This window comes from Amblyraja radiata, chromosome 6 (assembly GCF_010909765.2).
Source record: "Amblyraja radiata isolate CabotCenter1 chromosome 6, sAmbRad1.1.pri, whole genome shotgun sequence".
In the NCBI taxonomy this organism is placed as follows: domain Eukaryota; kingdom Metazoa; phylum Chordata; class Chondrichthyes; order Rajiformes; family Rajidae; genus Amblyraja; species Amblyraja radiata.
The window spans coordinates 29,175,699-29,200,922 of record NC_045961.1 but is presented as its reverse complement, the minus strand read 5'-3'; the positions used below and the strand labels follow the sequence as shown (position 1 = coordinate 29,200,922).

Below are 25,224 nucleotides of genomic sequence, written 5' to 3'. Positions count from 1 at the left end.
TGTTCCTGATGTTTGGGAAGTCCAGAACAAGGGGTCACAGTTTAAGGATAAGGGGGAAATCTTTTAGGACCGAGATGAGAAAAACATTTTTCACACAGAGAGTGGTGAATCTCTGGAATTCTCTGCCACTGTAGGTAGTTGAGGCCAGTTCATTGGCTATATTTAAGAGGGAGTTAGATGTGGCCCTTGCGGCTAAAGATATCAGGGGGTATGGAGAGAAGGCAGGTACAGGATACTGTGTTGGATGATCAGCCATGATCATATTGAATGGCGGTGCAAGCTCGAAGGGCCGAATGGCCTACTCCTGCACCTATTTTCTATGTTTCTATGTTTCTAAGGTCAGAATTAAACTTTGTTTCCCGTAGCCGAGATGCAGACACCTAATGGTACTATGACCAATAACTTCTTATCCTGTCTCCCCTTAGCATACGTCCACTTCAGTGTAGGTGGTTGGTTGGTAAGAATGCCAGACTCCCCTTCCTCCTCCCTGGGCAATGCTAATTAATCTTCATTTGCACATTGATGAATGTTTTGGAACAATCCAAGTTGTTGCATTTAAGATATTTAATGAACAATTACTTTCAATAATGCTGACCTGTTTTATAAAGCATAAAAATATTCTGTACAATAGCACTGTGATAAATGAACTCTTTAGAACTAGATATTACACAACTCTCGTAAGATGATGATAGAAATCGGCAGGTCTCTCATTTTTAGCTCATCGTTACTATTGGCTCAACTGATGAAATATCTGTCTTTCCTGACTGGATGTTACTGTTTGAGCGAAGAATCTGTGGATCTTGTCTCTTGCAGTTACTCTGTTGTGGCCATGCTAACCTGTAAGAAGGGGCCATAGATGGAAGGATATGCTCCTGCACTTCACGTTGTTTTCTGAATATATTTAAGAGAGACTTAAGTTCTAAACGAAAACTCTCATTTAGCCAGCAATAGATGAATGGGTTATAGCAAGTGCTGCTCAGGGCAAACCAGTGGAAAGCAAAATAAAGAGCATTGTTGGTACGAATGATTTGACTAGATATAAGGACAACATAACAGTTCAGTGGAAACCAACAGACAGCAAACACCACCACAACCAGCATCAGCATTTTAATCGTCTTTTTCTTTTTCCGGCGATGTGCAAAATATTGCTCTGTTGTCACATCCCCGATTGCATTGCGAAGCCACAACTTCTTGGCAACAGTGGTGTAGGTGACAGTGATGATTAAAAGGGGTAGCACATACAACATGATAAATGTGGACAGGTCCAGGTACTTCCAGAACAGATCCGCTGGCTCTGGAAAATTTGGGACACACAAACTCCGAATCTTTTCTTTACTGCAATGGAAAACAGAAGATCATCACTGTGATCAATAGTTTATGATAACCGAATGAACTTTATGAGATGTTTTAGATATTTTACTTGACTTTTCCTTCCATTTTCCACCATAACCAGAAATCAATAGTTTGATTATTAGTACTAACTGTAATTCTTTAAACAAATCTTTCTCACCACATTTCATAATGATAGTATAGACGTTTACATTAAGTTACAAGGAAAACATAACTGAATTCAATGCACAACTTAATTTTATAATAAGTATACATTACGCCACAGAAAACATTCAAGGTAAGGCGATTCTGTAGTAAGTTTCCACAACAAATCTGTTTGCTTTGTTTTCACCTTCTCCTAGCAAATAATTATCTATTCTACCTTTCTTCATCTTTTGATGTCTCATTTTCACACATTACCCTTCCTTATCTCTGTGCCTCCCCTCCCCTGACTCTCAGTCTGACGAAGGGTCTCGACCTGATATGTCACCCATTCCTTCTCTCCAGATGCTGCCTGTCCCGCTGAGTTACTCCTGCATTCTGTATCTATCTTCAATGATTCATGTTGGGTTTGATCGGTGTTCACGATAAAAAGTTGTCCTTAAATGTTATATATTTCGATTTAAATCTTTTTATTTGAATTTCACAGCAATTTGCATACATACAATGATAACAGTCAGTGACAGTCAAGGCATAATTGTGCAACAATATGTAAGCGACCCTCAAAGCCCTTACCCTTACCCACCTTCAACCCACCCGAATCAGGTCGGAACCAAACGGGGACAAACAACACTCACATACATACACATCCACACAAATATGGTAAGATAAACGAAACAAAAAGTACTAAAAAAAAAAAAAAAAAAGGGGGTCACTAATAACAGTAAATAAGTAAGTAATTAAATAAATAAGTGTGGGGAGGGGGGGGGGGGGTTAAGGGAGAGCAGCTACAGTAGAGCAGAACAATGGTGGAGAGCACTCAGTCCTCTTCCGAGTCCGGGGACAAGTTGAGAGAGTTAACAAGTTCCAAGAAAGGGTTCCATGTATCTAGGAATGTCTTGGTTGAGCCTTTGGGAGAGAACCTAAGTTTTTCAAGCTTTAAATTGTAAAGCACCTCCTTAATCCAGCGGGTGTGTGTCGGGGGACAGGTGAGCCTCCAGTTAAGCAAGATCAGTCTCCGGGCTAACAAGGTTGTAAAAGCTAGAACCCGTTTCACCGCAACAGAGAGGTTGGTGTTGGGAGGGGTACCGAAAATGGCTGACAGTGGGTTTGGAGGAATAGTCTGGCCGTAGGCTCTGCTTATCAAGTCGAAAGCACTCCTCCAAAAGGCTGCTAGCTTAGGGCAAGACCAAAACATATGGCTATGGTTGGCAGGAGATTGATTACATCTAGAGGGAGTGCAGAGAAGGTTCACCAGACTGATTCCTGGGATGTCAGGACTTTCATATAATAATAATTTTATTTATGGGCGCCTTTCAAGAGTCTCAATTACAAAAATTTAGCAAGTAGAGGAAAAACATGTAAGCGGAATGAAATAAATAGTAGAGACATGACTAGTACACAAATAAAGACAGAATTCAATTCAAAACATAATATGAGGCAATTCAAGCACAGATGAAAAGGGAGGGGGACGTGGGGCTAAGGATAGGCAGAGGTGAAGAGATGGGTCTTGAGGCGGGACTGGAAGATGGTGAGGGACACGGAATTGCGGATCAGTTGGGGGAGGAAGTTCCAGAGCCTGGGAGCTGCCCTGGAAAAGGAAGACTGGATAGACTTGGCTTGTACTCGCTAGAATTTAGGAGATTGAGGGGGGATCTTATAGAAACTTACAAAATTCTTAAGGGGTTGGACAGGCTAGATGCAGGAAGATTGTTCCCGATGTTGGGGAAGAGGGGAGATCCTTTAGGACCGAGATGAGAAAAACATTTTTCACACAGAGAGTGGTGAATCTCTGGAACTCACTGCCACAGAAAGTAGTTGAGGCCAGTTCATTGGCTATATTTAAGAGGGAATTAGATGTGGGCCTTGTGGCTAAAGGGATCAGGGGATATGGAGAGAAGGCAGGTACGGGATACTGAGTTGGATGATCAGCCATGATCATATTGAATGGCGGTGCAGGCTCGAAGGGCCGAATGTCCTACTCCTGCATCTATTTTCTATGTTTCTATGTTTCTAAGACAGGATCAGCCAAGATTGAGTGGCAGAGCAAACTCAATGGGCTGATTGGCCCAATTCAATATCTTATGAAGATAGGATATAGCCTCGTTTTTATATCTTATCTGGAAGATCAAGTCCTGTCAGAATGTCCGCAATAACCAACCTGATCTCCCGGTGGCTCAGCACTTCAACTCCCTCTACCATTCCAAATCCGACCTTTGTGTCCTGGGCCTCCTCCATGGCCAGAGTGAGGACCACTGGAAATTGGAGGAGCAGCACCTCATGTTTCGCTTGGGCAGTTTATACCCCAGCAGTATGAACATTGACTTCTCCAATTTCAGGTAGTCCTCACTGTCTCCTCCCCTTCTCAGCTCTCCCTCAGCCCTCTGGCTCCTCCTCTTCCTTTCTTCTCCTCCCCCCCCCCCCCCCCCCCCACCCCACCCTACATCAGTCTGAAGAAGGGTTTCAGGACCAAAACGTTGCCTATTTCCTTTGCTCCATAAAAGCTGCCGCACCCGCTGAGTTTCTCCAACACTTTTGTCTACCTTCGATTTTCCAGCATCTGCAGTTCCTTCTTAAACAACCTGTCAGCATGTTATTGAGGTGTCATAGAAACATAGGAAATAGGTGCAGGAGTAGGCCATTCGGCCCTTCGAGCCTGCATCGCCATTCAATATGATCATGGCTGATCATCCAACTCAGTATCCTGTACCTGCCTTCTCTCCATACCCCCTGATCCCTTTAGCCACAAGGGCCGCATCTAACTCCCTCTTAAATATAGCCCAGATGGTACACTAAAAACTGTAGAAACCAAAGGAATGATCAGATTCCTAAGGGAATGCAACTGGTTAGTCTATCACCATACACTGCTGACCCCAGGCAACAATAGGTTTACTGACTAATCATAACTGTCAATCTTCATTAATTTCTCCACCAGAAACCCAGACTCAGTGAGTAAAACTCCCAGCAATTGGGAATCATAAATCCACCTTCAGCTTCTTCCCAAATACTCATTTACGATATTTCATGTCTCGACTTATTCATACAATCGTTAGTGATGTGAGGGCCACCAGTGAATAGAACCTAATTTCCTGTTAACTAATAATCTTTACCAACATAATGAAGATAAGAGAGCCAATGAAGGTAATTATTTCTCCATCTGTACCTGTATTCAAATTTGAAGAGCTTCTGATAGATGGCATGAGGAAGAGAGAAGCAGCTCGCCATAATCCAGATGACGGTGATATAGAGTACACCTTTGGCAGTTGACATGCGTGGTTTTAGAGGATGCACTATAACCTGCACAAAATATAACAATTAACTTCCAACACTGGGATACATTTGTGCAATCCATTTGATGCCCCTAAATCATTCTGCCTTTGCCGTCTTCCTATGATTTTACCACAACATCAAGTGATGATTTACTAACATTAAATGTTTTATTTAATTTTCCTCCCTTAGAGATTTCATTGCATGATGTAAATTAATGCCCAGCGAACACAATATAGGTGGAATTTTGAAACTGACGGCACAAGAGACACACGGTGTATTTCAGGAGCCATGAATTTCTTTTCATTATGAAATTAATTAATTGCAGGTCTCGGCGTAATTCGGAAAGGAAAAGTAATCCTGGGGAAAAGTAGATGGATTTAGAATGACTCGCTCTGGCAATGCAGCGAGTTGATGTAATTATTTGGAGTGGGCGGCAGTGAGGACGCTTACGCATGGCTCCCCCATCTTCTGCTCGGCTGCATCCGATGCGAAGGCGGGACTGGAATCTCTGGCTGCAGAACCGCTTTATTTGCAGTCTTGAAACAAAATAACATTTCTTCTGACGCCAATCGAGGTAGTGGCCGCAGAACCTGCAGAGCCCCTGCTGAGTGATTCATTGCGATGCTGCATGCATTGATTTTGCATTTAATTGGCTGACTTCCAAAACATTTTTCTGGTAGCTTAATTGAAATTAAAACGCGGGACTGAACATTAGAGCCAAGAAAGACAAAGGAGTAAGGACTTTAAAATCAAGAACTGAGTCGCTATGTGCTTTAGATGATGGATACCGTTACTGCGGATTTATGTTAAAATAAATGGACTATTAATAATCACCATCGAATTAAGGGAAGATAAATATTTAATCCTTTGTTCTAACACGAATCTTTGATCAGGATAAGATGTTCAAGGCTCTGTAGATGAGAGCGTTCAGGTCGGTGTGAGGACACCCCCAGAACCCAGGGCTTTGCTCTCAGTTCTGAACAGATTAAATGTTTCCAAAACAAAATGCTTTCTTTTGCTTTTAGCCTAGTCACGGTGCAAATGATCCGATGTTTTATGTTGCGTTTGTTACTTGCGAAGAGATTAAAATGGGAATCGGCTGGCTGTGTCGGTGCCCAGTAGCAACCGAGCCTGCGGTCTCTATCACTGCGGCATTTCAGGACATTAGTAGTTGAACCACAAAATGAATACCTGCTCCAGCTCCTGATGTCGGATCGCGGTATAATTCTGCACAAGAGGTATTGAGCGTGGTGTTATCGCAAGTGGTGTGCATTGAGCACCGGGCTCTGGCTCTGAGATTGTACGTACTGTGGGTAGGTTTTGGAATGCACTGAATTGTGAAGCACTCAGGTATTCCAGAAAATGAAATGTGTTCGATGAAATTCGTGGGAATAGGGAGGGAGGTAGGAGACACATCCACTCACGGGCTACGTCAGTGCGAAGCCAACATTCATCGATTCAGTGGGGATTTCAGCCAGCTATTTCCGGGGTTCCCGCTGATGACCCCCTGTGACTACAAATCCAGTCGGTTGCAAATTTCTCCGGTTATACTTCAGCGATGCTGGAAATCTAAAACGTCACGGGGCAGTTCAGGCAGCAACCGTGGAAAGAGAAACAGAGTTGGGGCGAAGAGACTTCGGTCCAAAACGTAAGCTGATTCTGATTTCCACTGATGCTGCCTGACCTGCTAAATATTTGCAGCATTTTCTGGGGGGGAGGGGGCAATGTTTTAGGATACTGATTTTCGACTTCCATGATCCCTCTATTAAGTATTTCTCAGCCCTGGTCTATTTTGAGATGGCTGATATTGGTCGGGACAGCTAATTGAAAGGATATTTTAAAGAGGCGCCATTAATCTTATGCAAACACCCATCAGCCAAATAAATTGTTAAGTTTAAATGGCATCTTATTGCCATGTTGGTTGAATATAGTGACACTTCTTCTAATAGTTAAACCGTAAGAAGGGTCTCGACCCGAAACGTCACCCATCCCGTCTCTCCAGAGATGCTGCCTGTTCTGCTGAGTTACTGAGTATTTTGTGTCTATCGTCGGTTTAAACCAGCATCTGCTGTTGCTTCCTACACGTAAAACATCTGAATACCGGTTATGTTATTCAGAACAATGAACAGTATCAGTTCGGTGTTTGCATTGATGTAGGTGATTTCAAAATTGACAGTAGGCGCGTAGAAAAGTTCTGGGAAGCATAGGCAGGCCTCTTTGCAAAGGCGGTAGTTACCTGGTGCCTGTCCAGAGCGATGGCGGTCAAGGTGAGTGTGGAGACGTGCAGTGAGCAGTACTGAGCAAAGCGGCTGATGTGGCACATGACCGTTCCGAACACCCAGGTACTGTTAACGAACCGGACCTGGTAACCAAAAGTAGAAGATAACTCGCACAATGTTTCACATACCGTGAGAGACATGTACACTGTGCATGGATAAATGGCCATTCGCTATTACTGTGTGTAGAGAGGAACTGCATATGCTGGTTAAAACCGACGACAGACCAAAAAGGCTGGAGTAACTCGCTCAGCGGGTCAAGCAGCATCTCTGGAGAAAAGGAAAAACTGACGCTTTCACCCACTTTCTCCAGAGATGCTGCCTGACCCATTAGGTTGCTCCAGCCTTTTGCGTCCGTCTTCGCTATTATTGCGTGTTGTCCACGCTGTTAACTAAGGGGCACGCTGTATGTGGAATGCCTTCCAGATATACTGACTCCCAATGGGGGGAAATGCACAGTCTAAAATAAAGGTTTCGAATGATGTAATCCTCTATTCCGCTCACAGTCCCTTTCCCAAGATGGAGGGTTCTAAAACTAGAGGGCACAGAGGTGATGAGAGATACAAGTGGAATCGCAGGAGCAACGTTTTCATCCAGAGGGTAGTCCACGAGCTGCCAGAGAAAGCTGCAGGAACGGATACAACCTACAAAACACATTTGGACAGATGGGACTAGCCCACAATGCCAACTTCGCCGACATGGAGACGTTGGGCCGAAGGGCCAGTTTCTGTGCTGTGATAGTTCCATGACTACTAAAGCAGAAAGTGCTAGTGACGGCGGAGACGGCACCTGTGGATAGAGGAGCAGAGGTAACACTCCCGTCTATGACCCTTCATAAGAACTGGTAGGGTGAGAAAACGGAGGCGTGTCAGGGGCTGGTGTGAGTGGCACAGGGAAGGTGGAGAGAGAGAGATAAGGGGAACTATGTCTATGATAGGATGGAATTGAATTGAATTGAAAGATACAGTATGGAAACAGGCCCTTCACCCCATCGAATCCCAGCAGCCCATCCATAATCCATTATTATTAGTTGTGTTTAAAAAGGAATTGCAGGTGCTGGCCTTTTCTCGCCTCCAGTTTACCCCCCCCCCCCCCCCCCCCCCCCCCCACATCTCCACTTTCACTCTGAGAAAGGGTTCCAATCCTATACGTCACCTATTCTTTTTCACTAGAGATGCTGCCTGACCGACCCGCTGAGTTACTCCAGCATTTTATGTCTATCCCCATTGGTTATGTGGTCATGTCTATGTTAGACCGCTTTCGCATCTACTTCCTACACACAATTTATAGAGGACAATGAATTTACAAACCTGCACGTCTGTGGGATGTGGGTAGAAACCAGAACACCCAGAGGATAGTTACTGGTCACATGGAGAACGTACAAACTCCACACAGATAGCACCTGAGGTCGGAATCAAATCCTGATTTTTGGCCCTGTGAGGCAGCAGCTCTACCAGCTGTGCCAACGTGTTGCCTTTTGCTATACAGCCAGTCTGTCACCCAGGTGTAACTTTTGCTCCATGCCCGAAATATAGTTATGTTTATCCCAGTCCAGTTATATTTGACCCGTACTATAATATTTATTAGCCAAGGCGTTTTGTTTTACACATACTGTCCACTGGCACACCAGTTTATTATACACTGAAGAGAAGACATGTGCAAAAGTAAAAAAACTACACCTGCCACAGGATGTTTCCTACTTGCATATGTTAAGTTGAAGCAAAATGCTGAAAGCTTCATTCGGATACTCCAAGTGCACAACTCATCGCGTGTAACACAATATAACACATTTGCCAAATCTATTCGTGAATTTTCCAATATTGTGCTACAGATTAGGCGCCATATGAATACGTGTGAATGTGCCTTAATGTAATTTTCAGTGGATTCTTAGAAACATAGAAAATATGTGCAGGATTGGGCCATTCGGGCCACTCAATATGATCATGACTGATCATCCAAAATCTGTACCCCGTTCTGGCTTTTTCCCCATATCCCTTGAGTCCCTTAGCCCTAAGAGCTAAATCCAATTCTCTTTTGAAAACATCCAGTAAATTGGCCTCCACTGCCTTCTGTGGCAGTGAATTCCACTGATTCACAACTCTCTGGGTGAAAATGTTTTTCCTCATCTCAGTCATAAATGGCCTATCCCTTATTCTTAAACTGTGACCCCTGGTTCTGGACACCCCCAACATCGGGAACATTTTTCCTGTGCCTACCCCGTCCAAGAATTTTACATGTTTTTGTAAGATATCCTCTCATCCTTCTAAATTCCTGCGAATACAAGCCCAGTCGACCCATTCCTTCATCATACGTCAGTCCCACCATCACGGGAATTAACCTGGTGAACCTATGCTGCACTCGCTCAATAGCAATAATGTCCTTCCTCAAATCAGGAGACCAATTAGGAGACCAAAATTACACACAGTACGGTCTCATCAGGGCCCTGTACAACTGCAGTAGGACCACCTTGCTCCTAAACTCAAGTCCTCTCGACCAGAAGGCCAACATGCCATTAGCTTTCTTCACTGCCTGCTGTACCTGCATGCTTTCTTTCAGTGACTGATGTACAAGCACACCCCGGTCTCGTTGTACCCCCCCCCCCCCCCTCCTAAACTGAAACCATTCAGATAATAATCTGCCTACCTGTTCTTGCCACCAAAGTGGATAACCTCACATTTATCCACGTTACAATGCATCTGCCATGTTTTTGCCCACTCACCCAACCTATCCGAGTCACCCTGCAGTCTTATAGCATCTCCTTGCAGCTCACACTGCCACCCAACTTTGTGTCATCTGCAAATTTAGAGATGTTACCTTTAATTCCCTTGTCTAAATCGTTAATGTATATTGTAAAGAACTGGGGTCCCGGCATCGAGCCTTGCGGCACCCCACTAGTCACTGCCTGCCATTCTGAAAAGGACCCGTTAAGGATGCCACTCTTTGCTTCCTGTCTGCCAACCAATTCTCTATCCATGTCAATACCCTACCCCCAATACCATGTACTCTAATTTTGCACACTAATCTCTTGTGTGGGACCTTGTCAGAGGCTTTTTGAAAGTCCAGATACACCACATCCACTGGCTCTCCCTTAGCCATTCTACTTGTTACATCCTCAAAAAAATTCCAAAGGATTAGTCGAACATGATTTCCCCTTCATAAATCAATGCCGACTTTGACCGATCCTGTCATTCCTTTCCAAGTGAGCCGCTGTAACATCTTTAATAATCGACTCCAGCAACTTCTCCACTACCAATGTAAGGATAACTGGTCTCTAATTCCCCGCTTTCTCTCTCCCTCTTTCCTTATGAAACGAGCAATGAAAGCTATTAAGTTTGAACACCGTACCCCCGCCCTCTAAAACATAACTGTGGTCTTACCAGTGTAAAAGGAGTGTTAAGAAGAGTTATCATGATGTCCGATACGGCGAGATTAACAATGAACAGGCTGGTAGCAGAATGCATCCGTTTGTTCTTTATCACGACTTGGCACACAAGAACATTCCCAAAGAGGGAGATAACTATCATGACCGAATAAGCCACGATAAGAAAAGCCTTGACGGTTGCATTTTGAGATTCTGCCTCGTATTTAGCCGATCCTACAAAGCTCTCCCAATCGTCCAGAGTAAAGTTGCCCCACGGAAAGAAAGTCGACCTGTTAGACATTAAAGGCAATCCAGATAAACTGACGTTAAGTAAGTTGCTTGATCTTTGAAACGCTTTGGTCAAGTAAGGAAGAGACATGTAACGGGTCATTATAATGTTAAAAAAAAACACAACAAGTCTCTGGGTTTATAAATCTTGGCAAAGTTGCTTTCTGAAAAGTTGCAGCGATGCCGTCATCTGCACTGTTCGATCTTAGATAAGAAACCGCTTTGTAAATCACTCATTTCAGAAAGTGCTGGTCGGGTTGTGCAGTAGTGGAGTGTGTTTGGGTCGTATTGAGCCAACATCTCGCTACCGCCGAGAGATTATGATGCGAGCTCTTTTATACATGAAGCCAGCTGAAACCTACGCACAAGGTGACACGTACTGTAACCAATTGATGTTTTGGCCGCCTTAGCGCAGTGACGTCCTTTCTCGTCGCTCCTTTTTTTTTTGTTGAAAATCTGCATAGCATAACGCGGTGCTGTATTTCCACCTCAGTGTACGTCTCACTCTGTTTCAAGCAAAGAATGAACTCTCCAATTCCTTAAATCTCCCATCCCCCTCACCCGGCGAAGCTTTGCTTTATATTTCAGCGCCTTCAGTTCCCTGTGCCCCTTCGTTATATTGCACCCTTTCTATTCATTTTCATTGTATTCAAAAATATAGTTATTTACAAATGTAAAAAAAGCAGAATTATTTTTGCATTGCCCAGCAACCCTAACTAGCCATTAACTTTTTTTTTTAAACGGGACATCATATGCTATCCTTGGCATTTTGTCAGCCTGCATTCACTCGTCAATGGTACTTCTGTTAGATCTTTATTTCAAGTAACAATTCAAGTTTACGTGAGGAATTTTATTCATTAATTCAGTTCAGTTCCCCGTGGAATACAGATAACGCCGACGTCGCCCAAATAACACAAAACGCTCTTCATTGGTATCGCTATCGACTTGCCCTGGATTAAAAAAAACTAATTATAAAACACGAGAGCATTTCCACTTCGTGTTTCAGATTCGTATGTGGAGGCAAGTATCCTCGCTACTCATTTATGCATTCCGGTTCTTTTGCGTGGGTTTCCAAGAGGGATTCCTCATATTTCTTTAGACTTCTGAGCGATTACATTAAAGTTCCAGAATCTCATTCAGATCTAATAGAGATCAGAAAACAGGAGATGTTTTGAGACGCAAGAGACTGCAGATGCGAGAATCCTGAGCAAAAGAAACACATTTCTGGAGTAACTCAACGGACCAGGCAGCATCTGTGGAGACCGAGTGATAGTAGACGTTTCTGATTGAGACCCTGCATCAGATAATATATTATCTGTTAGGAGAGGAACTGCAGATGCTGATTTAAATTTTTTTTAAATCAACGTGATTTCTCTAATTTCACATAACCCTGCACCCCCCCCCCCCCCTCCCCTCCCCTCCCCTATCCTATCCTACTAGTCGAATTAGTTCATAGAAATTAGGTGCAGGAGTAGGCCATTCGGCCCTTCGAGCCTGCACCGCCATTCAATATGATCATGGCTGATCATCCAACTCAGTATCCCGTACCTGCCTTCTCCCCATACCCTCTGATCCCCTTAGCCACAAGGGCCACATCTAACTCCCTCTTAAATATAGCCAATAAAACTGGCCTCGACTACCCTCTGTGGCAGAGAGTTCCAGAGATTCACCACTCTCTGTGTGAAAAAAGTTCTTCTCATCTCGGTTTTAAAGGATTTCCCCCTTATCCTTAAGCTGTGACCCCTTGTCCTGGACTTCCCCAACATCGGGAGCAATCTTCCTGCATCTAGCCTGTCCAACCCCTTAAGAATTTTGTAAGTTTCTATAAGATCCCCTCTCAATCTCCTAAATTCTAGAGAGTATAAACCAAGTCTATCCAGTCTTTCTTCATAAGACAGTCCTGACATCCCAGGAATCAGTCTGGTGAACCTTCTCTGCACTCCCTCTATGGCAATAATGTCCTTCCTCAGATTTGGAGACCAAAACTATACGCAATACTCCAGGTGTGGTCTCACCAAGACCCTGTACAACTGCAGTAGAACCTCCCTGCTCCTATACTCAAATCCTTTTGCTATGAAAGCTAACATACCATTCGCTTTCTTCACTGCCTGCTGCACCTGCATGCCCACTTTCAATGACTGGTGTACCATGACACCCAGGTCTCGCTGCATCTCCCCTTTTCCTAGTCGGCCACCATTTAGATAATAGTCTGCTTTCCTGTTTTTGCCACCAAAATGGATAACCTCACATTTATCCACATTATACTGCATCTGCCAAACATTTGCCCACTCACCCAGCCTATCCAAGTCACCTTGCAGTCTCCTAGCATCCTCCTCACAGCTAACACTGCCCCCCAGCTTAGTGTCATCCGCAAACTTGGAGATATTGCCTTCAATTCCCTCATCCAGATCATTAATATATATTGTAAATAGCTGGGGTCCCAGCACTGAGCCTTGCGGTACCCCACTAGTCACTGCCTGCCATTGTGAAAAGGACCCGTTTACTCCTACTCTTTGCTTCCTGTTTGCCAGCCAGTTCTCTATCCACATCAATACTGAACCCCCAATGCCGTGTGCTTTAAGTTTGTATACTAATCTCTTATGTGGGACCTTGTCGAAAGCCTTCTGGAAGTCCAGATACACCACATCCACTGGTTCTCCCCTATTCACGCTACTAGTTACATCCTCGAAAAATTCTATAAGATTTGTCAGACATGATTTACCTTTTGTAAATCCATGCTGACTTTGTCCAATGATTTCACCACTTTCCAAATGTGCTGCTATCCCATCTTTAATAACTGACTCTAGCAGTTTCCCCACTACCAATGTTAGACTAACTGGTCTGTAATTCCCCGTTTTCTCTCTCCCTCCCTTCTTAAAAAGTGGGGTTACGTTTGCTACCCGCCAATCCTCAGGAACTACTCCAGAATCTAAAGAGTTTTGAAAGATTATTACTAATGCATCCACTATTTCTGGAGCTACTTCCTTAAGTACTCTGGGATGCAGCCTATCTGGCCCTGGGGATTTATCGGCCTTTAATCCATTCAATTTACCCAACACCACTTCTCGGCTAACCTGGATTTCACCCAATTCCTCCAACCCCTGCTATTCCCGGCAGATTATTTATGTCTTCCTTAGTGAAGACGGAACCAAAGTAGTTATTCAATTGGTCCGCCATATCCTTGTTCCCCATGATCAACTCACCTGTTTCTGACTGCAAGGGACCTACATTTGTTTTAACTAATCTCTTTCTTTTCACATATCTATAAAAACTTTTGCAGTCAGTTTTTATGTTCCTTGCCAGTTTTCTTTCATAATCTATTTTTCCTTTCCTAATCAAGCCCTTTGTCCTCCTCTGCTGGTCTCTGAATTTCTCCCAGTCCTCCGGTATGCTGCTTTTTCTGGCTAATTTGTACGCATCATCCTTCGCTTTAATACTATACCTGATTTCCCTTGTTATCCACGGATGCACTACCTTCCCTGATTTATTCTTTTGCCAAACTGGGATGAACAATTTTTGTAGTTCATCCATGCAGTCTTTAAATGTCTTCCATTGCATATCCACCGTCAACCCTTTTAGAATTAATTGCCAGTCAATCTTGGCCAATTCACGTCTCATACCCTCAAAGTTACCTTTCTTTAAGTTCAGAACCATTGTTTCTGAATTAACAATGTCACTCTCCATCCTAATGAAGAACTCAACCATATTATGGTCACTCTTGCCCAAGGGGGCACATACAACAAGACTGCTAACTAACCCTTCCTCATTACTCAATATCCAGTCTAAAATAGCCTGCTCTCTCGTTGGTTCCTCTACATGTTGATTTAGATAACTATCCCGCATACATTCCAAGAAATCCTCTTCCTCAGCACCCCTGCCAATTTGATTCACCCAATCTATATGCAGATTGAAGTCACCCTTTATAACGGTTTTGCCTTTGTCGCACGCATTTCTAATTTCCTGTTTGATACCATCTCCTACTGTTAGGTGGCCTGTACACAACACCCACCAGCGTTTTCTGCCCCTTAGTGTTTCGCAGCTCTACCCATACCGATTCCACATCCTCCAAACTAACATCCTTCCTTTCCATTGCGTTAATCTCCTCTCTAATCAGCAACGCTACCCCACCTCCTTTTCCTTTCTCTCTATCCCTCCTGAATATTGAATATCCCTGGATGTTCAGCTCCCAGCCTTGGTCACCCTGGAGCCATGTCTACGTGATCCCAACTATATCATAGTCATTAATAGCTATCTGCACATTCAACTCATCCACCTTATTACGAATGCTCCTTGCATTGAGACACAAAGCCTTCAGGCTTGTTTTTACAACACTCTTACCCCTTATACAATTATGTTGAAAAGTGGCCCTTTCTCATTTTTGCCCTGGTTTTGTCTGCCTTCCACTTTTAATTTTCACCTTGCTACCTATTGCTTCTACCCTAATTTTACACCCCTCTGTCTCTACGCTCACACATTTAAGAAACCCTTTCCCTTTAACTCCATCCTCCACTATCCCATTCGACACCCCACCCCCCTTATTCAGTTTAAAACCACCCGTGTAGCAGTGGCAAACCTGCCTGCCAGAATGCTGGTCCCACACCTGTTAAGATGCAATCCGTCCCTTTTGTACAGTTCCCCCTGACCCCAAAACAGATCCCAGTGATCTAAGAATCTAAATCCCTGCCCCGTGCACCAGTTCATCAGCCACACGTTCAGGTCCCGTATCTCCGTGTTCCTGCTCTCGCCAGCACGAGGAACTGGAAGCAAACCGGAGATAACAACCCTGGAGGTCCTGCTTTTCAGCATTTTTCCGAGCTCTCTAAAGTCACGCTGCAGAATATTCATCCCCTTCTTTCCGACATCGTTTGTGCCGACATGCACTACCACTTCCGGATGTTCACCTTCGCCCTTGAGGATTTTCTGCACTCTGTCCGTGACATCCTGGATCCTGGCACCAGGAAGGCAGCACACCATCCTCGCATCCCGTCTGTTGCCGCAGAAACCCCTGTCCGTACCTCTCACAATGGAGTCTCCCACTACAATGGCGTTGCCTGCCTTAGGCCTTTTTGGTTTTGGCTCAACAGCCCTATTCGCATCACAAGCCAGTCCGTCGCCCAGTGTAAACACCTCTTCTGTCCCGACAGCTTCTAAGTGGGTGAACCTGTTCACAAGAGGTACAACACCCGGGGACGTTGGCATTCCATGCTTCCCTCCCGTTCTCACTGTCTCCCACCTTCTCTCTTCCAGTACCTTAGGTGTAACAATCGTACTGTAGGACTTGTCGAGGAACGACTCAGTTTCTCGGACGAACCGGAGGTCATCCACTTGCTTCTCCAGTTCCCCAACACGGCCCTTCAGGAGCTCTACCTGGATGCACTTCTCGCATTTGTAGCAGCCAGAGGCACTAGCGGTGTCCTTGACCTCCCACATACTGCAAGCATCGCACTGAATCAGCTTGCCTGACATCTCCTTCTTTCGTCTCCTCGCCGAAGACTCACACTTTTCTCACAGGGCACTTCGCTCACTCACTGCCGCTCGCTAAGAGCAGTCTTGCTTAAATTGACACGATTTACCAATTTACAAACCAAATTCCTCAGTTTTCAACTGTTTTCCCAGCACTGACTCACTTCTCTCCTCCCACTTGGGCTACCACTGTTCCACTGTTCTCATCCTTGTATTCCTTTGTTATTATCTCTTCCCCAACCAACTATGGGTCATTATGGGCTACACCCTTCCTCAGTCATCTGTTGCCATCCCAATCTGTTTTGGCCTTTTCCTACCTCCAGTTTCCTCCCTTCTGATTTCAGTCTGAAGAAGGGTTCCAACCCAAATCGCCACCCATCCTTTTTCTCCAGAGATGCCTGACCCGCTGAGTTACTCCAGCACTTTGAGTCTATCTTTGGTATTATCTGTATTATTTGGCTTCACTGAGATGAGTGCGGGAGAAGGTGAACAAGGCATTCATAAACTCAAAGAGAAAGAGCACAGAATCAGGCTAGCAATCGAGATCCATGCCAACCATTGGGATCCCATCTATACTTTCCAGCATTAGGCTTGTAGCCTTGTTTGCCTTGAATATTCAAGTACCCTTCTGGCTACTTTTAGTTATTGCGATGGTACCTGTCTCCACCATCAGACAATCGCCCAGACCCCAAATATGCGAAGATGAAAAATCCTTCCTCAGATCCCCTCTTACCCTTTACCTAAAATCTAAGTCCTCTGGTTTTATACTCCTCTGCAGTGGGGGGATTTTTAATTATGATCTATCATGTCTTTAAACAGCATGGTTTTGTGTCAAGTCACATGTCAGCCTTCTCCACTCCATGGAACAAAACCCAACCTATCTTGGCTCTATTCATAATAGAAACATTCCATCCCAGGCAAAGTCCTGGTGATTCAAAGGTGCAGAGAAGATTCGCATTTGTCTGAAGACCAGAAATGCACACAGTACTCAAACTTTTATAAGACTGTGTCACAACCTTTCTACAGTTATATTTTATACCATGCCTTTTGAAGGCCGTATTCCATATGTCTTCTCAAGCATCTTATCCACTTGCACTGCTTTCTTCACGGTTCCATGGATTTGATCACCGAGGTCCCCTTTTCCTTATTACAGTCCTACCAGTCATTGTGTTTGTCTTACAGTTGTTGGTCCTCCCAGATTACATCATCTCACACTCACCAGGATTAGATTACTTCTGTCATTGTTCTGCACATTTTATCACATTGTTAATACTGTCCTGTGGCCTAAGACTGCCCTACTCACTAATAATAACACCACAATGTTTATGTCATCTTCATATGTACTCCTTATACATCATATATTTACAATCAAATCATGAATGTATATGACAGTAAGGGTCTCAGTGTGGATCCTCGTGCTGTACTACGCTTCCAATCACAAAAACAACTCCCTCCGTCACTCTTTTCCTCCTTTTACCAGCTCAGTTTGGGATTCAGTTTCCAGTCCATCCTTATCCTTTTCTGCAACTGCTTGAAACAAAGGGGATATGGTCACTATCTCCAAAACGATCTTCCATTTGAATTCCAGCTATTTGTCCAGTCGCAGTTTCAGTTTAGGATCAATGTTGTTCCTTCTTTAATAGGATGACCTACATTCTCATTCAAAAATCTCTTTTGAAGGCATTTAACAATTCCACACACCCCAAGTCTCTCACACTAAGGCAATCCCAGGTAATATCAGAGACATTGGAATCCACAATCTCTTTAACCCAAACTTTTTATGTGAGTCTAAAGGACACAAAGTGCAAGAGTAATTCAGTGGGTCAGGCAGCATCTCTGGAGGACAAGAATAGGTGACGTTTCAGGTTGGGACCCTTCTGGTTGTGGATGGTGGGTGGGAGGGTGAGAAAGCTGGAAGTGAAGTGGGGGCAGGACAAAGCCTGGCAAGTGATAGGTTTGTACAGGGTGATAGGTGGGTTTGATGGTTTGAAAAGAACCTTTGTCCAACCATCTGCCTATCAGAAACCTATCCATAGCACAGAAACTGCTCTCCTCAAAGTCCTCAACGACCTCCTCACCTCTGCTGACACTGGTTCCCTCAACATCCTCATCCTCCTCGACCTGAGCGCAGCCTTCGATACAGTGAACCATAACATCCTGCTCACCAGACTCAAAGACCTCGGCATTGAAGGCTCTGCACTCAGCTGGCTCCGTTCCTACCTTTCCAACAGATCCCACTTCATCTCTCTCCACAACCACACCTCTGCTACAACCACAGTCACTCAAGGCATTCCCCAAGGCTCCGTACTCTGCCCCCTCCTCTTCATCATCTACATCCTCCCCCTTGGTCAGATACTCCGCGACTTCAACCTGGACTTCCACTGTTACGCTGATGACACCCAGATCTACCTCGGCCCCAAATCCCCCCCCAACCCCCCCCCCCCCCCCCCCCCCCCCCCCCCCCTCTCCCATATTAACTCCTGTTTGTCAGCTATAAAAACCTGGATGCAACATAATTTCCTCAAACTCAACAGCGATAAGACAGAATTCCTCCTCATAGGCTCCAAAGCCACACTCAGCAAAATCAATAACCCCACTCTCACCATCGACGGCACCACTGTCTCCCCATCTCCCCAGGCCCGCAACCTTGGCGTGATCTTTGATTCCACCCTCTCCCTTGAGCCTCACATCCGCCATTTCATTAAAACCTCCTTCTTTCATCTCCGCAACATCGCCAAACTCAGACCCTCTCTCACACCTCCCGCTGCTGAAAGACTCATCCATGCCTCCATCTCCTCCCGACTGGACTACTGCAACTCACTTCTCCTTGGCATCAGCTCCACCTACACCAACCGACTCCAACTGGTCCAGAGCGCGACTCACCCGTTGCAGCGGCCCCTACAGCCTGTCTGTCTTTTTTTATTTTTTGTCTAGTTAAATGTAGTGTTGGTGTTTTTTTTAATACTAGTTTTAAATGTGTATATGTGGGGGGCGGCGGGGGGGTGGAGGGGGAAACCGTTTAAAATCTCTTCCCTGTCCGGGAGACCCGACCTTTTCCCTGTCGGGTCTCCGTTGTCGTTGGGGCCTAGCACCGTGGAGCGGCCTCCAACCTGAACGACCCGGGGGCTCGGGAGACTGCGGAGCTGCGGACTACTCACCATGGTGGGGCTGGCCGGCCTCGGAGCGTGGGGAGCGGTGGTGACTCGCTGCTGCGACTCGACTCCTGGGGCTCGGAGGCTCCAGCAACACAGCCGCAGGTCCGGTGGACTGGGACATCGGGAGCTCGCGGGTCCGGGGGGAGAGAGAGACCACTTCCCGGAGCTCCCGCAACGCGACTTCTCCAGCCCGTGTCGCGGGGTTGGAACGACCCGGAGCGGGGACGTACATCGCCCGGCGCGGCTTAAAATGGCCGTGGGACTTATCATCGCCCGCCTGGGGCTTGGATATCAGGAGAGACATGGAGAACAGGGAAGAGAAAAGACTTTGCCTTCCATCACAGTGGGTCCACTGTGATGGATGTTTGTGTGAATTAAATTGTGTGTATGTCTAGGAATTGTCTTTGTTTGTATGGCTGTGGAAACAGAATTTCGTTTGAGTCTCACTGAGGCTCAAATGACAATAAATTGTATTGTATTGTTGTAATTGGTGACATTAATTGCATCGAGTGTGTAGGTGAGTGGTAGAATCTAGAACTGATGAGAATGCAGGGAGAATTTAAAAAATGGGATTACTGTAGGTTAGTTTAAAGGGGGCAATGATGGTTGGTGCAGACACGGTGGGCCAAATGGTTTGTTTTTGTAATCTATCTTTCTCTGACTTTATGATTTCTATCCATGTATATTGCAGTTACCTAGTTTCAGGGGAGACTGTGCATTGGGTAGCAAACACAAAAAAGGCCACACAACAACAGCAGGCTCTTCCTTAATGAAGTTTAGACGAATCTCATTGAAACATAAAAGATTCTGAGAGGCAGAGCCATTGAATATTTTCTACATGGAGATAGGCTTTGGTACAATTTTGGTTTCAATGTTCATAGACCAGATAGGAAAGTGGATTTGAGCCCAAGATCAAATCAACTATGATTTTGTTGAATTTTGCTCCTGAAATGTAGTTTCAATGATCTCCGTATAATGCGTGTAATACTATAATACCCATTCAATGTAGTAACCAAAGATACATTTCCATCCTAATGCCAAAAGAGAAAAGGCTTCTGATTGTTGAATGTCTATCTAAGCATAGAACTGAGGTTAATATTGCCCAGTATGGCTGAGAATTCCACTTTGATCAACAATAGGTGGAAGGGCAGGTAATGTAGAGAAAGCAGGGACTCTGCAGAAGGACTTGGAGAGTTGGCCAAGAAGTGGCAGATAGCATATAGTGTAGCAAAGTGTGGAGTTTTGGTAGTCGGAATAAAGGTGTTGACTATTTCTAAATGGGGTGAGAATCCAGAAATCGGAGGTGCAAAAGGACTTGGGAGTGCTGGTGCAGGATTCACAAAACGTTAATCTGCAAGTCGAATTGGTAGTAAAGAGAGCAAACGCAATGCTAGCATTTATTTCAAGAGGGCTTGTATGCAAAAATAGGAATGTAATGTTGAGGCTCTATAAGGCACTGGAGAGGGTCCAGAGGAGGTTGACAAGATTTATCCCAGGAATGAGTAGGTTAACCTATGATGAGCGTTTGTCGGCACTGGGACCTGTACTCTTGGAGTTTTGAAGAATGAGGGTATATCTCATTGAAACATACAGAATAGTGAAAGACTTGGGTAGAGTGGATATTTCCACTAGTGGGAGAGTCTAGGACTAGAGGCCATAACCTCAGAATTAAAGGACGTTCATTTAGGAAGGAGATGAGGAGAAATCTATTTAGTGGTGAATTTGTGGAATTCTTTGCCGCAGAAGGCTGTGGAGGCCATGTCAGTGGATATTTTTAAGGCATAGATAGATTCTTGATTAGTACAGGTGTCTGAGGTTATGGGGAGGAGGCAGGAGAATGGGGTTAGGAGGGAGAGATAGTTCAACCATGATTGAATGGCGGAGTAGACTTGATGGGCCGAATGGCCTAATTCTACTCCTATTCCCTATGACCTTGATATTGTAAAGTTGGGTCAACGGGCCTGTTTCCATGCTGTATAGCTCTACAACTCCAAAACACACATGATAGAGAGTGGCTAGTAGTTACTGGCCCCATAGCAGAAGCGTCCACATCGTGGGGCTGGAAACTGGAAGTATCCTGAGCTAATTCTGCTACCACCATCATCTATTGCGACAAGTGATGGTTCCAAATGATTGTCGCCAGAAGCTTGTGTCCTTTTCAGGACTGACGATGACAGCGAGGTCAACGTTTGTAACAAGCTGGACACGAAAAGAAGAAGTACTTACTGATCCATTCCATTGGTATTGCCTCGTATCTGTTGACCCACACTCCCATGTGAATTGGTTTAAATTTCAATGGCAGACAAAGTACAATTGTACAATTGTACAATTTGTTAAAATTCTCTCAGGTTTTTAATAATGCCTACAGCAGTGTTCATTGAATTGTAGGGCAAGTTGTAAACGTTGTATTTACATGTTATTGTTATGACATTATGAGCTTAATTATAGTGTTACCATTAAAATTAATTAGACACAGTACTAAACCTGAAATTATGAGATTAATTTGTTTAAAACTGTTATTAGTTTAGTTCCTTTTAATCTTGCCTCCTCGCTAGTTTAGATAAATGATTATATGGGGTGTCTTCACAATCTATAAGATGATAATTTCCCTGAGTAAAATGTGGTGAACCTGCAAGAAAAATGTTCATGACTGTGACTGAATAAATTGAATTTGTATTAATGGTATTATTCACTAATCTCTTGGGATTAAGGCATTTGGTAAAAACGCAGGAACTGGTCATTTACACAGGCAGTGATGGTTGTTTCATCTTAAAGGATTGTAATTGTTTTATTCATCCAGTTCTCATGAATAAGGGAAGAATATTTTATTTGAGTCATGGAATAAGATTAGATTGCATATGGGGTGCACAAAAGCAGTACTGTGCGGTTTATGGATAAATATGCAAAAACTGATGCAGTCTGATCAAACCAGTGCTAATTTAATCACAACTGGTTCTCGGCCCGATGCTAATTACTGCAACTGTTATGAAATAATTGCATTTAAACTTGCCATTTTATTGGATATAAACACAAATTGTACCTATTTAGCCACTTTCCCAAAGTACTGTGTATTTCTTTCTGCACTGGACCTCACAAGAGCTCTGTATACCTCCTTCAAAAAATGTTATGGATATTATTTTGGGCAGTTTTGAAATTTCTACGAAATAAATACTGAAATATTATATGTTTTTTCATGATGTTTCTGATATGGTATCCAAAGTATTAAAAAAATCAATGTATTGGCAGAGAAATCTTTTATTTGTAATTGTTAGTGATCTTGTTCACACTTATAATAATAATAATAATGGATGGGATTTATATAGCGCCTTTCTAATACTCAAGGCGCTTTACATCGCATTATTCATTCACTCCTCAGTCACACTCGGTGGTGGTAAGCTACTTCTGTAGCCACAGCTGCCCTGGGGCAGACTGACGGAAGCGTGGCTGCCATTCTGCGCCTACGGCCCCTCCGACCACCACCAATCACTCACACACACACACATTCACACACAGGCAAAGGTGGGTGAAGTGTCTTGCCCAAGGACACAACGACAGTACACACTCCAAGCAGGATTCGAACCGGCCACCTTCAGGTTGCCAGCCGAACACTTAGCCCATTGTGCCATCTGTCGTCCCAACAACGACAGACCACTTGAATATCTACTACTTCTAATGTGAGTTATTCTATCATTTTTAATTTGTGGACATATTAATTAAAAACATGGTGGACATTTGTAAATTTCAGAATAAGCTTGTGTACTAAAGAATGGAGATATAACTGCAAGATAAAGTGATTCTGTAATGTACAAGTACCTTAATAGTGGGGGAGTTTGGATTTATACCCAACGATCAAGTGCCAATATACACGTTGCAAAACAGAATTTAATAAGGCAATGGAACTTCAGGGGGGTTTCATTAGGAAATAAAACATGATTGCTTCCAATTGTTTATCAAAGGTCAATTTATTCATCTAGCTTCTCCAGAGGATAACTTATCTAGCCTACATGGATTTAAGTCCCACAGCAGAACAAAATGACACAAAAACACAAGGACACGAGAAAATGGGAGTAGCCCACCAAGCCCTCTACCCTGTTGTACCATCCAATGGCTAATCTACGCTGACTTCAACTCCTCTTCTGTGCCCATTCCTCATAAACCTCAATTAGGCAATAGACAATAGGTGCAGGAGTAGGCCATTCGGCCCTACGAGCCAGCACCGCTATTAAATATGATCAGGGCTGATCATCCACAATCAGTACCCCGTTCCTGCCTTCTCGCCATATCCCCTGACTCACCTGTCTTTAAGAGCTCTATCTAACTATCTCTCTTGAAAACATCCAGATAATTAGTCACCACTGCCTTCTGAGTCAGATAATTCCACAGATTCACAACCTTCTGTGTGAGAAAGTTTTTCCTCATCTCCGCTCTAATGGCTTACCCCTTATTCTTAAACTGTGGCCCCTGGGTCTGGACCCCCAACATCAGGAACATGTTTCCTGCCTTTAGCATGTCCAAACCCTTAATCTATATAATTAAAACTGAAATCTTGACCATTTCCTGTTTGCACTGCATATTGATTTTAGAAAAAACGCTACCACTTACGGCTGTAATTTTTCTCCATCTTACTCAGAGTCCCCCTCCGCTGCGCAGGACAAGAGGATTTTTCCCAAATGAAAAATAAAAGACTTATTAATGTTTTAAAAATGTTGAGATTCTCTATCCTGTCAATCATGCCATGAAGGCCATGCCCCTTCCGGTGGGAGGGGTAGTGAATATAAAACCCGGAAGTGTGGACTGCTTCAGTCTCTGCAATATGGGGGAGTGAGAGGTCACAACTCTGTCTGAGCTGCGAATTACACTGAACACATATCTACTAAACTGTGAGTGGTTTTACTGACCTGTGAGTGCCATTAATGTAGTTTGAAAATGCAAAAGTGGTGTTGGTTTGAAAATGCAAAAGTGGTGTTGGTTTGAAAATGCAAAAGTGGTGTTGCCTTTGCCTCATTGAAAAGTGGTATTACCTTTGCCTCATTGAAAAGTGGTGTTGCCTTTGCCTCATTGAAAAGTGGTGTTGCCTTTGCCTCATTGAAAAGTGGTGTTGCCTTCTAACTATTTAAAAGTCTAATCTTGACCACTTCCTGTTTGCGCTGTATATTGATTTTAGAAAAAACGCTACCACGTACGGCTGTAAATTTTGGCCATCTTACTCAGAGTCCCCTCCGCTCATCATGTGCCCATCGATGAAAAATAAAAGAGTTATTAGTGTTTAAAAAATGTTGAGATTCTCTCTCCTGTCAATCATGCCATGAAGGCCACGTCCCTTCCGGTAGGAGGGGGGGGGGGAGGGACTATAAAACCCAGAAGTATGGGCGTGGCTCAGTCTCTGCAAGATGGGGGAAGGAGATGTCACGACTCTCTGCTTTGGTCGCCTTGCACCCTGCTTGAAATGGTATGAAACTGCATTTGAATTTGGTGGCCTTGTACCCTGCTTAAAATGGTACCCGTCGGGAGCCTCGCTACAGCGTTTTGGACCAGTTGCAGGCGGGACAGGGAAGATTGGCTGATGCCAGTGTAAAGGGAGTTGCAGTAATCTAGGCAGGAGGAGATAAATGTGTGGATGATCTTTTCGAGGTCATCAAACTGGAGGAATTGTTTTATTTTTCAGACAGCGTCCGAAGCTGAAAGAAGCTAGCTTTTGAATTTGGTGGCCTTGCACCCTGCTTGAAGTGGTATGCAACTGCATTTGAATGTGGTGGCCTTGCACCCTGCTTGAAATGGTATGAAACTGCACTTGAGTTTGGTGGCGTTGCACCCTGTTTGAGTTGGTATGAACTGCACTTGAATTTGGTGGCCTTGCACCCTGCTTTAAATGGAATGAAACTGCACTTGAATTTGGTGGCCTTGCACCCTGCATGAAACGGTA

General features: G+C 44.2%; 1 protein-coding gene and 1 long non-coding RNA gene across 2 annotated transcripts; one reads left to right on the top strand and one right to left on the bottom strand.

Annotated features, from left to right (window-relative positions):
* Positions 1–223: 223 nt before the first annotated feature.
* On the bottom strand, positions 224–10,976 carry gpr83 (G protein-coupled receptor 83). The gene is made up of 4 exons (XM_033022409.1): positions 10,412–10,976; positions 6,995–7,120; positions 4,652–4,785; positions 224–1,335 (listed from the first exon to the last, which is right to left on the bottom strand). The coding sequence occupies exons 1-4, from the start codon at positions 10,784–10,786 to the stop codon at positions 714–716; spliced, it is 1,257 nt and encodes a 418-aa protein (XP_032878300.1). The 5' UTR covers positions 10,787–10,976; the 3' UTR covers positions 224–713.
* Positions 7,347–16,587, top strand: LOC116974194. Its single transcript, XR_004412302.1, has 3 exons — positions 7,347–7,386; positions 10,423–10,424; positions 16,576–16,587. It is a non-coding gene; the product is annotated as an uncharacterized LOC116974194 (long non-coding RNA).
* The last annotated feature ends 8,637 nt before the right edge of the window (positions 16,588–25,224 follow it).